The 16,060-nt window shown below is 41.8% G+C and overlaps 1 protein-coding gene across 1 annotated transcript in view; it reads right to left on the reverse strand.

Moving 5' to 3' along the window:
• Window positions 1-258: 258 nt before the first annotated feature.
• LOC309561381 (uncharacterized protein) overlaps window positions 259-16,060 on the reverse strand; it is a 45,846-nt gene continuing 30,044 nt past the window's right edge. Inside the window, exons 2-3 of the mRNA XM_082265263.1 lie at window positions 8,710-8,814; window positions 259-1,934 (exon numbers count right to left, since the gene is read on the reverse strand). Of these exons, the coding sequence (XP_082121389.1) occupies window positions 673-1,934; window positions 8,710-8,716 (1,269 nt within the window). The 5' untranslated portion in view covers window positions 8,717-8,814 and the 3' untranslated portion in view covers window positions 259-672. The remainder of the gene's footprint in view (window positions 1,935-8,709; window positions 8,815-16,060) is intronic.

A 16,060-nucleotide genomic window follows, 5' to 3' on the forward strand; every position in this document is an offset into this window, starting at 1 on the left:
GAAGAGTCGGATCCAGGGTTTCCTGACCAATGTGCACTACCACATCGAAATGAGCCTGTGACCGATTTGGTGGACTGTGGCTGGGGTTGGCCAATTCTGAAAAATAAGTCAATGTTCTTTCTGAAAAGTCAGATCGGGGCTTTCCTAATCAATGTGCACCACAACAAAGGTCTCAGACTGTGCCCTGGTGGCCCATAGCTGGCCAGATGTGCAAAATAAGTCAGTGTTTTCCTTCAGAAAGGATGGAACCAATTATTTTTGACCAACATGCACCACAACCATGGTTAGTTCTGCAATATGAGTCATGGTTTTCTTTCAGAAGAGTCAAATCCAGGCTTTCATGACCAATGTGCACCACAACGAAGGTATGAGGCTGGGACCGATCTGGTGGGCCATGGCTGGGGCTGGCCAGTTCTGAAAAATAAGTCAATGTTCTTTCAGAAAAGTCAGATCTGGGCTTGCCTGACCAATGTGCACCCCAACGGGGGTCTCAAACTGTGCCCAGTGTGTTGACACACAGCTTGCCGGATATTCAAAATAAGTCAGTGCTTTCTTTCAGAAGATTTGGAATCAGGTTTTTTTTTGACCAACGTGCACCACAATAGTGGTCTCAGGCAATGGCCGGTCTGGTGAGCCATAGCTGGCCGGTTCAGTTGGGTTTAGAGAATTTGTCTAGGTGAGGTCTACACTCTCATATTCACAATGATCTGAGTCTTCCAGCTCAATGCCGGGCACTAGGCTGTAATAGTCTGTAGACTGGTTGAGGTAAAGCTTCTCTCGGTCTGCAGAGTCCTTCATGACCTCCGTTACGCTTACCGTGTCCACCTCTAACTCATCAGCCCTCAAGTCCACCTCTTCTTCTTCCTCTTCTTCCACCGCCAGGGTCAGACCCGGGTTTTCCTGGAAAACTTGTCCTTCGCCCTTCACTAAAGAGTCTGCAGAGGTTCCCGGTTTGATCTCCACCTCCTCGTAAAGGTCCCGGCTGCTCCCAAGGAGAGCAGCAGAAGGTTTCAGTAGAATGGGGTCCTTGAACTGACTTGGTTCTGCTTCCCTCCGGTTCTTTTGGAAGTTTTGTTGCGGTTCATAATGGTGATATTCTCCCACTACGTTGCTGGCGCCGTTGCGGTCTACGGTGACCAGATTGCACTCTCGCCCTGCGTTTGTGTAATTCCCTTTCTGCTTACGGCAGCAGCAATACCAGCACAGGAAGAGGACCAGCGCCACCAGCGGGATGCAGATAAGAGCTACGGTCAAACTGTGGGACCTGCAAAGTCTCCCCCTTTCCACCTTCACAATTTGTAAGCCGCTAACCTCATTCGGAGTGGCGCAGATCAACTCGTCCAGCAATGAACTTGTATGGTTTTCCCTGAGTTTTGGCTCCAGCTGATCGTAGAGAACGCATGTGCAGTCCAGGCTGTTGTTGAGAAAGTTGAGTTTGGCGAGGGAAGGTTTGAGAAGATCAACAGGAAGGGAATTCAGGTTGTTGGAGTTCAGGTGTATCTCCTCAATTTGGTCCGAGACCTTTAAAAAGTTGGCAGGAAGCCTTCGCAGCTTGTTGTGCTCAAGATGGAGGACCTTCAGGTTGGGAGCGTTGCTCAGGAACCCATCAGGGAGATCCTTCAAGTGATTGTCATTTAAATAGAGAAACTCAATGTTTGTGCGGTTCCTCCCCTGGACGGCGTCCGTAATTTCCAAAATTCCAGAGCTGGAGAGGTCCAGGATCCTAAGACCGGGCAGTGAGGTGAATATATTCCATTCCAGGGTGTCCACGCTGAGACTGAGGTTCACACAGCAGTGATCAGACATGAGCAGAGTCCAATCGTATTCATTCTCCAGGATGAAGCATTTACAGGGGTCCTCCACTGCACCGCCCATCAGCACCCCGAACATCTGCAGCAGAAATAGCACCGATTTGGGTCTGAGCTGGTGAAGACCTGAAATAAAAACAAACAACATCAGTATAATTATACCCTTACACATGCCCACCCAATATACCCACTTGTGGGCCCCCCCCCCCCATGTATATATACAGTGACGGGGTTGGGCGCTCTGCACATGTAAATGATCTGCCATTTCTGGGTAGGGGGTGCCCTCCGCCCCGTCTGTGCTGTGATTCAGTACAGCACAACTTGGTCAACAGGTCCCAGCCATTAATTTAACACTAGCCTACACTGGCAGCTCCTTAACTTAAGTTTATGAGCTTTGCCGGGTTTAGGTGAGCTTCAACCTCCCTCTCCTGAACGCAGAAGAATCGCATTCAGGATAGGAACGATTTGATCGCAAATTCGGCAGATTTGGCCGTATTCGGTGCAATTTTACTCCCATAAAAATGTGCGATTTGGGTGATTTTATGCGCTTTTTTGCACGTTTTTGTGCAATTTTCTGCTCCAATGAAAAAAAATAAAACATAAAAAATTAATAAAAAATACTAATAGTATATGAATAAAAAAAAATTTAAATAAATGCACAAATATCTAAAAAACATCATAATAAAATAAATGATATGCAATAATAAAAAAATAATAAATTAACCCCTAACCTTTAAAAAATATAAAGTAAATTATTATTATCATTATTATTATTATTATTATTATTATTAACAATAATAATAAGAATACATAAACACCCAAACTAAAACATAAATTAATAATAATCATAATTTTTTATTATTATTATAAATAATTTATTTTGTGTTTAGGGTGTTTATTATTATTATTATTATTTTTTTCGTAAGGGTTAGGGGTTAAGGTTTGGGGTTAATTATTTATTATTACATAGTATTCACTTATTGCATTTAGTTATTATTTATTTATGATTATTTTTATTTATTTGTGTATTTATTTTATATTTATTTATTAATTTACTATTATGATAATGACGATGATGATTATTATTAATTTATTTATTTTGTGTTAGGGTTAGGGTGTTTATTGCTATATATATATATATATATATATATATATATATATATATATATATATATATAGGGTTAGGGGTTAATTATTTATTTGTTATTACATAGTATTCATTTATTGCATGTAGTTATAATTTATTAAGGATTTTTTTTATTTATTTGTGTATTTATTTTACATTTATTTATTCATTTATTACTATTATTATTACTATTATTATTATTATTATTATTATTATTATTGATGATGATGATGATAATTACTTTTATTATTATTATTATTATTATTATTATTATAAATGTATTTTGTGTTAGGGTGTTTATTTATTATTATTTTTATATTATTATTATTATTTTTTTTTGTTAGAGGTTAATTATTTATTATTACATAGTATTCATTTATTGCATTTAGTTATTATTATTATTATTTATTTATGATTATTTACATTTATTTGTGTATTTATTTTACAATTATTTATTCATTTATTATAATTCTTATTACCGTATTTTCCGGCGTATAAGACGACTGGGCGTATAAGACGACCCCCCTAATTTTCATCTACAGGTAATACTTATACTTAGGTTACCTTGGAGATATTATACTTGGCGTATAAGACGACCCCCCATTTTTGGGGGATTTTTTTGAGGTTCAAAAGTAGTCTTATACGCCAGAAAATACAGTAATATTATTCTCATTAGTAGTAGTAGTAGTAGTAGTAGTAGTAGTAGCAGTAGTAATAACACCCTAACCCTAACAAAAAAAATAATAATAATAATAATAATAATAATATTAAGACAATAAATATATTCTTAACCCTCTAACCACTAATCCTAATGCTAACCTTAACTCTATCCCCTTACCCTAACAAAAATAATAATAAAAATAATAATAATAAAAGTAATAAAAGCTGATGGAAAAGCTAATCAAAAAACAAAAAAACAAAAAAAAAAAACCTGAAAAATCCAGCAACAACAACAATTTTCTCTATTAAAAAAAAGCCAAATCTCCAAAACGCTGCATAAAATTGTGCATTAAAAACATGTAAGAAAAAAAAAAACACCGGAAAAACGCTCAAAGACGCTACTTTCAGGTATGAATGCAGCCTAAGCGAATCACAGTACAGGGATCTTTGTTTACTGACAGCACAGAGCTGTGTACGTGGAGAGGAGATGTCACTGTGCTTTGCAGGGACAGAAATCAGCTCATAATACACAGCGCTAGGCACACATTTAACCCTTTGATTACCCAAAATGTTACCCCTTCCCAGCCAGTGTCATTAGTATAGTGACAGTGCATATTATTATCACTGATCACTGTATTGGAGTCACTGGTGATGTCAATGTCTAGTCAGTCAGTCCCTCCCCCCAGCGTCAGTTAGTGTCAGATTGTCCGCCGTACATCACAATCCCATTATAAGTCGCTGACGGCCGACATTACTAGTATAAAAAAATAATAAAAATTCCAGTATATATCCCATAGTTTGTAGACGGGATAACTTTCACACAAACCAATCGATATTGGGATATTTTTTATTTTTATTTTATTTTACCAAAGACATGTAACAGAAAACCTATTGGCTGAAATTTGTGAAGGAATTAGATTTTTTTTTTTTTTTTTTAATTAGATATGTTTTATAGCAGAAAGTAAAATAATATTGTGGTCTTTTTTCAAAATTTTACGCCTTCTTTTTTCTTTGAATAATAGAAAAAAATAAAAGCCCAGAGGTGATCAAATCCGACCAAAAGAAAGCTCAATTTATGTGAAAAAAATGATTACATTTGTGTACAATGTTGCATTACTGAGAAATTACCAGTTAAAGTAGTGCAGTGCTGAATAGCAAAAAATGCCCCAGCCATGAAGGGGGTAAAACCTTCCGATGTCCAGATGTACATTTTCATGTTCCTGAGTCATGTGTAACATTTCCTGGTATTTATTATTTCTCACAAAATCACAGGAGTCAGTGATTTTGTTATCTTTTTTTGTTTCTTTCTCCAGAAGGACGGCACCATCTCTGTTCAGGCATCACTCAGGGTCACCATCTACTTCCTGGACTGAAACGCCAGATCAGAGATAACTCCGTCATGTAAATCTGTGCAGCTCTTGGCTCTGTTCACAAATGTCTGACACAGATCAGCCCCTGCTGTAACCTTCCCACAAAGTTACAATGTACAGTCTGATCACTGGGGGAGGGGAGACTGAGGAAATGTCTCCTCCCCCTTCTACAAAGTCACAATGTACAGTCTGATCACTGGGGGAGGGGGGGACTGAGGAAATGCCTCCTCCTCCTTATACAAAGTTACAATGTACAGTCTGATCACTGGGGGGGGGGGGGGAGACTGAGGAAATGTTTCCTCCTCCTTCTACAAAGTTACAATGTACAGTCTGATCACTGGGGGAGGGGAGACTGAGGAAATGTTTCCTCCTCCTTCTACAAAGTTACAATGTACAGTCTGATCACTGGGGGAGGGGAGACTGAGGAAATGCTTCCTCCTCCTTCTACAAAGTTACAATGTACAGTCTAATCACTGGGGGAGGGGAGACTGAGGAAATGTCTCCTCCCCCTTCTCGGAGGGCTTCTTGAACCGTAGAAGGTGGAGTGTTTGTAGACGATGGATTTGCGGGGACATGTCTGAGTTATATGAACTCCTATAGTGATGCTGACAGGTCCACTTTAACAATTATTGGAAAAGAGATCTGCAGCCATACAGAACCTGCAGAGGTTTCCTCCTGCAGGACAGTGATATGTCCGCTCAGTGCACTGTAGTAGGGATTTGTAGGAATGGAGTCGGCAGCCATGACGGTTGCGAAGACTCTTCCTGGGGTTTTCCTGTCTGAGATTAATGATGGCATTCAGCCAATAGTGACACAATGGAGGACTTTATCCCCCTTCAGTCAATTCAACGTCTTCACTGCAGTCCATAAATACAGGGAAAAACCGAGGGCGGAATCCGAGTGTGACCTCACAGCTTCCCACTGATACCAATGATGGGGCACTATTCCCCCCACTGACACCAATGATGGGACACTATTCCTTCCACTGACACCAATGAAGGGGCACTATTCCTCCTACTGACACCAATGATGGGGCACTATTCCTCCCACTGACACCAATGATGGGGCACTATTCTTCCCACTGACACCAATGATGGGACACTATTCCTCCCACTGACACCAATGATGGGACACTATTCTTCCCACTGACACCAATGATGGGACACTATTCTTCCCACTGACACCAATGATGGGACACTATTCCTCCCACTGACACCAATGATGGGACACTATTCCTCCCACTGACACCAATGATGGGGCACTATTCCCCCCACTGACACCAATGATGGGGCACTATTCTTCCCACTGACACTAATGATGGGACACTATTCCTCCCACTGACACCAATGATGGGGCACTATTCCCCCCACTGACACCAATGATGGGACACTATTCCTTCCACTGACACCAATGAAGGGGCACTATTCCTCCTACTGACACCAATGATGGGGCACTATTCCTCCCACTGACACCAATGATGGGGCACTATTCTTCCCACTGACACCAATGATGGGACACTATTCCTCCCACTGACACCAATGATGGGACACTATTCTTCCCACTGACACCAATGATGGGACACTATTCTTCCCACTGACACCAATGATGGGACACTATTCCTCCCACTGACACCAATGATGGGACACTATTCCTCCCACTGACACCAATGATGGGGCACTATTCCCCCCACTGACACCAATGATGGGGCACTATTCTTCCCACTGACACTAATGATGGGACACTATTCCTCCCACTGACACCAATGATGGGGCACTATTCCCCCCACTGACACCAATGATGGGACACTATTCCTTCCACTGACACCAATGAAGGGGCACTATTCCTCCTACTGACACCAATGATGGGGCACTATTCCTCCCACTGACACCAATGATGGGGCACTATTCTTCCCACTGACACCAATGATGGGACACTATTCCTCCCACTGACACCAATGATGGGACACTATTCTTCCCACTGACACCAATGATGGGACACTATTCTTCCCACTGACACCAATGATGGGACACTATTCCTCCCACTGACACCAATGATGGGACACTATTCCTCCCACTGACACCAATGATGGGGCACTATTCCCCCCACTGACACCAATGATGGGGCACTATTCTTCCCACTGACACTAATGATGGGACACTATTCCTCCCACTGACACCAATGATGGGGCACTATTCCCCATCATTGGTATCAGTGACATTGCTACAGTAATCAGTGCTGAAAATATGCACTGTCACTGTAATAATGACACTGGCAAGGAAGGGGTTAACACCAGAGGCGATCAAAGGGTTACATGTATGCCTAGACGGTGCTTTCTAACTGTGGGGAGGGGGCAGGGCCACTGATAGGGAGGGGGGCCCACCAGTCCTCCTGTAGGGGGCCCGGGCACACAGGGGGGCCCCAACAGCACGGGGAATCCATTTGGTTGGGCAGAGGGGAAATTACAGAAGGAAGCCCTGTGCGGCTCTCTGCAGCAGATGAAAGCCAGGTTCTCCCCCCTCCTGCCTGCTTTCAGCTGCTGCGGGGAGAGAGACAGACACAGGGCATAGTTCCTGTAATTGCCTCCCTGTCCTGCCTGCTTCTGATCCCCCCTCCTCCCCGTGTGCCCCCCTTTCACTGTGCCGCCCCCTCCCAGAGCACAACAGGCTTTCCTGCCCTGTAAAAAAAAAATTACAAATTCTAAAAAAAATAATAAATTAAACATTGTAATAAATAATTTAAAAAAATAGTCAAATAAGATAATTGTACTGTAAATATTTTTAACATTTAAAAAAAAATAATTATAATTTTTTTTAAATGTAAAAAACAATTATAAAGGGCCAAGTCTCTGTTATGTGTCCGCTAATAATGATATTAATGTATTTTTAGTAAAAATATTGTCTTATATATATATATATATATATATATATATATATATATATATATATATAATGTGTGTGTGTGTATATATATATATATATATATATATATGTGTAATATATATATGTATAATATATATAATATTATTATAGATATATATATTGTAGATAGATAGATATATTCGGGGGGGGGGCAGGTAGGTTGTACAGGACCCTGTGATTTCTAACAGCAGCCTTGGTGAGGGGGGGGGGTCTTATGGAATTAACACAGGGACCTGTGTTCCTAAATAGGAATAGCGGTGTGCCATGTTTACAATGGCTGGCCGCCGTTCTGTGTTCCCAGGTAGTGATCGCAGGTGCACGGTGGCAATCGTGGCCGCCGGCCCTGCAGATCAGCTTCCCCACTCGCGAATCGCCTCCGATGGCGCAAGCGCGCCCCCCACACTCACTCCCGGGGAGCGACGTACAGGTATGGCGATTCTTGCAGCTAAGCCAGTGGTTAATTGCGGCTCACAACCAGTTTCCAAATTTCATAAGTGGCCCTCGCTCTTCAAAAGGTTGAGCACCTCTGCTATACTCATAGGTTAAAAATAAATAAATAACCCCGTTGGAATTGTCTATGATACAATGTCTTCCAGTACCCTGGTATATTTTCTATGCTTGTTCCATTCGTGTTTTATTGACATTGTCTGTACCTGTATTATCTGTTGTTGTTTGGAAAATTAAAATAAATACCTTTCAAAAAATAAATAAATAAATAAATAAATAAGATAAAAAATAATAAAATAAAATGTCAAAAAATAATTAGAAGAGGCAGACTCTGTGGACCGCTTGGTCTTTTTCTGACCCCCAGGGCACAGATAACTCACCGGACATGGCTGGATCGTGGCAGAATGTGAAGGTCAGGAAATATTCCGGTGGTTAGTTACAGTTCCAAGGGCACTTTCGGTCCATCTGTGGTCCCCTCATGTCGTCTGGAAGAGAGAAACATAAAGAGGAACATGAAACAATTTCCACCGGTAGCCTCCAGGATCTCATTACCTCCATGCAACCTAAGGCCCCTTAATTACCTTTTACCTTTTCCGGAGCAGGAAAGGCATCATCCAACCAAAGCGCATGGTTGAAGAGACCCCATAATCCCGGTACACCTCCGAGGTCTCCGGTTACCTCTACACCTGCCCCAAAATTGGTCCCCCTCCCTCGGTACCACGTGACGTCCTCGCAGATTGGGTGTGATATTACCGTAACCACAACTGTCGCCTGGAGGACTCAACTGTTCATCGCCTGTCTGATTAACCCTTTGCTGTTGGGGTTCTTCCTATGACTGACCTACTGTACGTATCCCTCATGAGTTGAATGCTTCGTTCCTCATCAGACGAGGGAATTCTCTGGGTCTGTTGTTGGGAAATGTGAGAAGATAGTGATGGATGCAACTGAACACAAGCCAATCTCTATGGAGACGTTACACAGAGCTCCAGCCCCAGGGCATTATGGTTACCTGGGAAAAGCTTCAGGTTACTTTTGATGGCAGGTTCCCCTATCTGCAGAATACGAAACGGGGGGGGGGGGGGTAGTAGGGGGTACGGAAACTAAGGAAAAGTTTGTTTGGGGTGGAGTCCAGGCAGGTGGTCTCAACATTCCCAAATCTGCTACAAAGTCACTCCCAGAAAAATAAAACTCCCCCGGGTGACACCAATGTCCTCCTTCCAGACGCTGATATCAGAGCATTCAGGAACATCTGAGCACCACCGAGGGGACCCGAAATAGAGCACCCACTTCCGCTCTGAGAGGTTTTACCCCCCTTCATGACCAGGCAAATCTCTGACATCACATACAAAATGCAGATGCTCATCTGTCTGAGCTGCACATAAATTAAACAATGTTACTTTGTATCTCTCTATCTCCCTTCTGATCAATGTTTATAAACAATGTTACTTTGTATCTCTCTATCTTCTGTCTGATCAATGTTTATAAATAATGTTACTTTGTATCTCTCCATCTCCTATCTGATCAATGTTTATAAACAATGTTTCTTTGTATCTCTCTATCTCCCGTCTGATCAATATTTATAAACAATGTTACTTTGTATCTATCTCCCGTCTGATCAATGTTTATAAACAATGTTACCTTGTATCTCTCTCTATCTCCCGTCTGATCAATGTTTATAAACAATGTTACCTTGTATCTCTCTCTATCTCCCGTCTGATCAATGTTTATAAACAATGTTTCTTTGTATCTCTCTATCTCCCGTCTGATCAATATTTATAAACAATGTTACTTTGTATCTCTCTATCTACCCTCTGATCAATATTTATAAACAATGTTACTTTGTATCTCTCTATCTCCCGTCTGATCAATGTTTATAAACAATGTTAATTTGTATCTCTCTATCTCCCGTCTGATCAATATTTATAAACAATGTTACTTTGTATCTCTCTATCTCCCGTCTGATCAATGTTTATAAACAATGTTATTTTGTATCTCTCTATCTCCCGTCTGATCAATATTTATAAACAATGTTACTTTGTATCTCTCTATCTCCCGTCTGATCAATATTTATAAACAATGTTACTTTGTATCTCTCTATCTCCCGTCTGATCAATGTTTATAAACAGTGTTACTTTGTATCTCTCTATCTCCCGTCTGATCAGTGTTTATGGACAATGTTACTATGTATCTCTCTATCTCCTGTCTGATCAATATTTATAAACAATGTTACTTTGTATCTCTCTATCGTCCATCTGATCAATGTTTATAAACAATGTTACTTTGTATCTCTCTATTTTCCGGCTGATCAATGTTTATAAACAATGTTACTTTGTATCTCTCTATTTTCCGGCTGATCAATGTTTATAAACAATGTTACTTTGTATCTCTCTATTTTCCGGCTGATCAATGTTTATAAACAATGTTACTTTGTATCTCTCTATCATCCATCTGATCAATGTTTATAAACAATGTTACTTTGTATCTCACAATCTCCCGTCTGATCAATGTTTATGTCCTGGACAATTTATAGATAGGCAGCTCTTATCCTCATATTGATTAGCGGTTCCAAATTAATAACTACTGCAGTAGGAAACAGACACAAAAGCTCCACATCTTTCCATAATAACTGTTCTGTTTTATTTGATGCAATTGAAGGCTTTTTTACATCTGATTATGTAGGTATCACATTATTATTACAATTGTACTTTTATGGTAACAAGCGGGGTAACATTGGCAGGCTAATTCTAATCAGGACTCGAAAGAATGCAAACATTATTAGTGCCGTGTGCAATATATACAAAATAAAATACAATAATATACAGGATGTACAAATTTACTTTAGTTTATAAACAATGTTACTTTGTATCTCTCTATCTCCTGTTTGATCAATGCTTATAAACAATGTTACTTTATAAGTCTCTGTGCCAGTTCACATTGGTGCGATGCGGGAACCCTGCGAATCCACTGCGGCTTCCAGCATCGCACTTGACTCGCAGGCAGTTCACACGGCCATATGCAAACTGCTGGGAGTGTCAATACAAAGTTAATGACACATCCAGATTAGTTTGCATATCGCAGTGCAAACTGTCAGTTCGGACATTAATCGGATCGTATAGGTGTGAACACCAATGCGATCTAATTTTTTTGGAGACCAAAAAAAAGGGTCCTGCATAACTTTGGTCCGAATGCAATGAAAATTCAGCCATGCAATCTGTATGGCTGAATTCGCATCGTACAGACATCGCGTGTGATTTGCAGAGCAGTGCGCTCACATGAAAAGTACAGAGTGCAGGGTTCAAGTGTGCGCTACATACAGATTGCAGGGTTCAAGTGTGCCCTATATACAGAGTGCAGGGTTCAAGTGTGCGCTACATACAGAGTGCAGGGTTCAAGTTTGCCCTATATACAGAGTGCAGGGTTCAAGTGTGTCCTATATACAGAAAGCAGGGTTCAAGTGTGCCCTATATACAGAGTGCAGGGTTCAAGTGTGCTCTACATACAGAGTGCAGGGTTCAAGTGTGTCCTATATATAGAGTGCAGGGTTCAAGTGTGCTCTACATACAGAGTGCAGGGTTCAAGTGTGCGCTACATACAGAGTGCAGGGTACAAGTGTGCACTACATACAGAGCGCAGGGTACAAGTGTGCGCTACATACAGAGCGCAGGGTACAAGTGTGCGCTACATACAGAGTGCAGGGTTCAAGTGTGTGCTACATACAGAGCGCAGGGTACAAGTGTGCCCTATATACAGAGCGCAGGGCACAAGTGTGTGCTACATACAGAGTGCAGGGTACAAGTGTGCGCTACATACAGAGCGCAGGGTACAAGTGTGCGCTACATACAGAGCGCAGGGTTCAAGTGTGCCCTATATACAGAGTGCAGGGTTCAAGTGTGCGCTACATACAGAGTGCAGGGTTCAAGTGTGCCCTACATACAGAGGGCAGGGTACAAGTGTGCGCTACATACAGAGTGCAGGGTTCAAGTGTGTTCTACATACAGAGCGCAGGGTTCAAGTGTGCCCTATATACAGAGCGCAGGGCACAAGTGTGTGCTACATACAGAGTGCAGGGTACAAGTGTGCGCTACATACAGAGCGCAGGGTACAAGTGTGCGCTACATACAGAGCGCAGGGTTCAAGTGTGCCCTATATACAGAGTGCAGGGATCAAGTGTGCGCTACATACAGAGTGCAGGGTTCAAGTGTGCCCTACATACAGAGTGCAGGGTTCAAGTGTGTGCTACATACAGAGCGCAGGGTACAAGTGTGCCCTATATACAGAGCGCAGGGTACAAGTGTGCGCTATATACAGAGCGCAGGGTACAAGTGTGCCCTACATACAGAGCGCAGGGTTCAAGTGTGCGCTACATACAGAGTGCAGGGTTCAAGTTTGCCCTATATACAGAGTGCAGGGTTCAAGTGTGCCCTATATACAGAGCGCAGGGTACAGGTGTGCGCTACATACAGAGTGCAGGGTTCAAGTTTGCCCTATATACAGAGTGCAGGGTTCAAGTGTGCCCTATATACAGAGTGCAAGGTTCAAGTGTGCGCTACATACAGAGTGCAGGGTTCAAGTTTGCCCTATATACAGAGTGCAGGGTTCAAGTGTGCCCAATATACAGAGTGCAGGGTTCAAGTGTGCGCTACATACAGAGTGCAGGGTTCAAGTTTGCCCTATATACAGAGTGCAGGGTTCAAGTGTGCCCTATATACAGAGCGCAGGGTACAGGTGTGCGCTACATACAGAGTGCAGGGTTCAAGTTTGCCCTATATACAGAGTGCAGGGTTCAAGTGTGCCCTATATACAGAGTGCAGGGTTCAAGTGTGCGCTACATACAGAGTGCAGGGTTCAAGTTTGCCCTATATACAGAGTGCAGGGTTCAAGTGTGCCCTATATACAGAGTGCAGGGTTCAAGTGTGCCCTATATACAGAGTGCAGGGTTCAAGTGTGCGCTACATACAGAGTGCAGGGTTCAAGTTTGCCCTATATACAGAGTACAGGGTTCAAGTGTGTGCTACATACAGAGCGCAGGGTACAAGTGTGCCCAATATACAGAGCGCAGGGTACAAGTGTGTACTACATACAGAGCGCAGGGTACAAGTGTGCGCTACATACAGAGCGCAGGGTACAAGTGTTCGCTACATACACAGCGCAGGGTTCAAGTGTGCCCTATATACAGAGCGCAGGGTTCAAGTGTGCGCTACATACAGAGTGCAGGGTTCAAGTGTGCCCTACATACAGAGTGCAGGGTTCAAGTGTGTGCTACATACAGAGCGCAGGGTACAAGTGTGCCCTATATACAGAGCGCAGGGTACAAGTGTGCGCTATATACAGAGCGCAGGGTACAAGTGTGCCCTACATACAGAGTGCAGGGTACAAGTGTGCGCTACATACAGAGTGCAGGGTACAAGTGTGCGCTACATACAGAGTGCAGGGTTCAAGTGTGCCCTACATACAGAGCGCAGGGTACAAGTGTGCCCTATATACAGAGCGCAGGGTACAAGTGTGCCCTACATACAGAGTGCAGGGTACAAGTGTGCCCTACATACAGAGTGCAGGGTACAAGTGTCCAGCCGGCTTCTATATAAAAACAATCCCAAGTGGCTCCAAATTCCGCCTGGATAAGTGGCCATGGGTGCGGCAGCAAGCTGCCACATGGTTTTTTCTTACGCTTGCCGAGCCAACACTAACCTGCCTGGGGAAAAAGAATCTTTTTTTACTGACATTGGATTTTTCTAACGGACATTTACTGACAGCTGTAAGATTCACTGATTTTTACAAACTGTCAGTAAATTTACTGACGGTTGGCAACCCTGAATAAATGTGTGCCTAACAAGTGTTAATGTGTGCTGTAAATAAAGATCTATTTGAATCATGGGCTGTGTACAATCACAGTGGGTGCAGGGGGGGGGGGGGGGAGGGGCGCTTTTGAACTGGCCAAATTTATATCCATCTATGGCCTTTCCCATTCATAAAAAGTCTACCGATCGATTTCTCGTAACCGGGCTTGTTGGAAAATGTTGCTTCGATCAGCGCATGCAGCCAATGGGCTGCCCTGATCAGTTTATTGGGTGCTCCCATTCGAAGATTTGCCTCCACTTCCTGTGTCATATCCATAACAGGAAGTGGAAAGAAAATCCCATCAAAATGAGAGGAGCTCCCTGTTTGTCACCAGAACCGATGTCCCCAGTTGAAGATCTTTCCTAACTTCCTGTTCCATTGCAACAACGGAAAGCAAGAAGAAATTCCTCCCATTCAAAGATTTTCCTTTACCTCCTATCCCATAGCAACAACAGGAAGTAAAAGGAAATCCCCAGCTGTCATTAAACTAGTGTCCCCATTTTAGGAATGCCCTTGGCCACAGCAGGAAGTGAAGAAATCCCTCCAAAGTTAAAGAAAATCTCTGTTTCTCACTAGAACTGGTGCCCCCTTTTAAAGAATTCCCTGCACTTCCTATCCCAAAGCCACAACAGGAAGTGAAAGGAAATCCCCAGCTGTCACCAAACTAGTGTCCCCATTTGAAGAATTCCTTTCATTTTCTGTCCCAAAGACACAGCAGCAAGTGAGGAAATTCCCATCAAAATTAGAGGAACTCCCTGGTTGTCACCAGGACCGGTGTCCTCAGTTGAAGATTCTTCCTAATACCCTGTTCCATTGCCACAACGGTGAGAGGAAATTGCTCCAAAGTAAGAATAAATCCCTGGTTGTCACTGGAACTAGTGTCCCCATTCAAAGATTTTTGTTCACTTCCTATCCCATTGCCACCACAGGAAGTGAAAGGAAATCCCCAGCTGTCATCAAACTAGTGTCCCCATTTAAAGAATTGCCTTCATTTCCTGTCCCAAAGCCAAAACAGGAAGTGAGGAAATCCCATCAAAATGAGAGGAACTCCCTGGTTGTCACCAGAACCGGTGTCCACGTTTGAAGATTTTTCCTAACTTTCTGTTCCATTGCCACAACGGAAAGTGAGAGGAAATTCCTCCGAAGTGAGGATAAATCTTTAGTTTTCGCTGGAACTAGTGTCCCCATTCAAAGGTTTTCCTTCACTTCCTATCCCAAAGCCACAACAGGAAGTGAAAAGAAATGCCCAGCTGTCACCAAACTAGTGTCCCCATTTGAAGAATTCCCTTCACTTCCTGTCCCATCGCCACAAAAGGAACAGAGGAAATCCCTCCAAAGTGGGAGCAAATCTCTGGTTGTCACTGAAACTAGTGTCCCCATTCAAAGGTTTTCCATCACTTCCTATCCCATAGCCACAACAGGAAGTGAAACAAAACCCCCCAGCTGTCACCAAACTAGTGTCCCCATTTTAAATAGATGAAAATATATAAATATATACACTAAAAAGTCTAAAAGATACATCAAAAAAAAGAAAGAAAAGGTAGAAGATAAATACATTAAAAAATAAAAATGTAAAATAAAATATGATATAATATAAAAATAATAAATGAAAGCATATAAGCATAAGGAAAAAAATCCAAAAGCTCCAAAAATATATAATTAATAAATAAATAAATAGAAGATAGAAAACAAATAAAATTAAAATAAAACACAGAAATATATAAAAAATAGAATAAAATAAATAAATGAAAGTATATAAATATATATGCAAAAATCGTAAAGATACATAAAATAAATAAATAATTATTAAATAAAAGATATAAGATAAATAAACTAAAATATAAAAATATAAAATACAAAATAAATTAAATAAAGTATATAAAATTATACTAA

The sequence above is a fragment of the Pelophylax lessonae genome (genome assembly GCF_965119305.1).
Source record: "Pelophylax lessonae genome assembly, chromosome: 8".
NCBI classification, from domain to species: domain Eukaryota; kingdom Metazoa; phylum Chordata; class Amphibia; order Anura; family Ranidae; genus Pelophylax; species Pelophylax lessonae.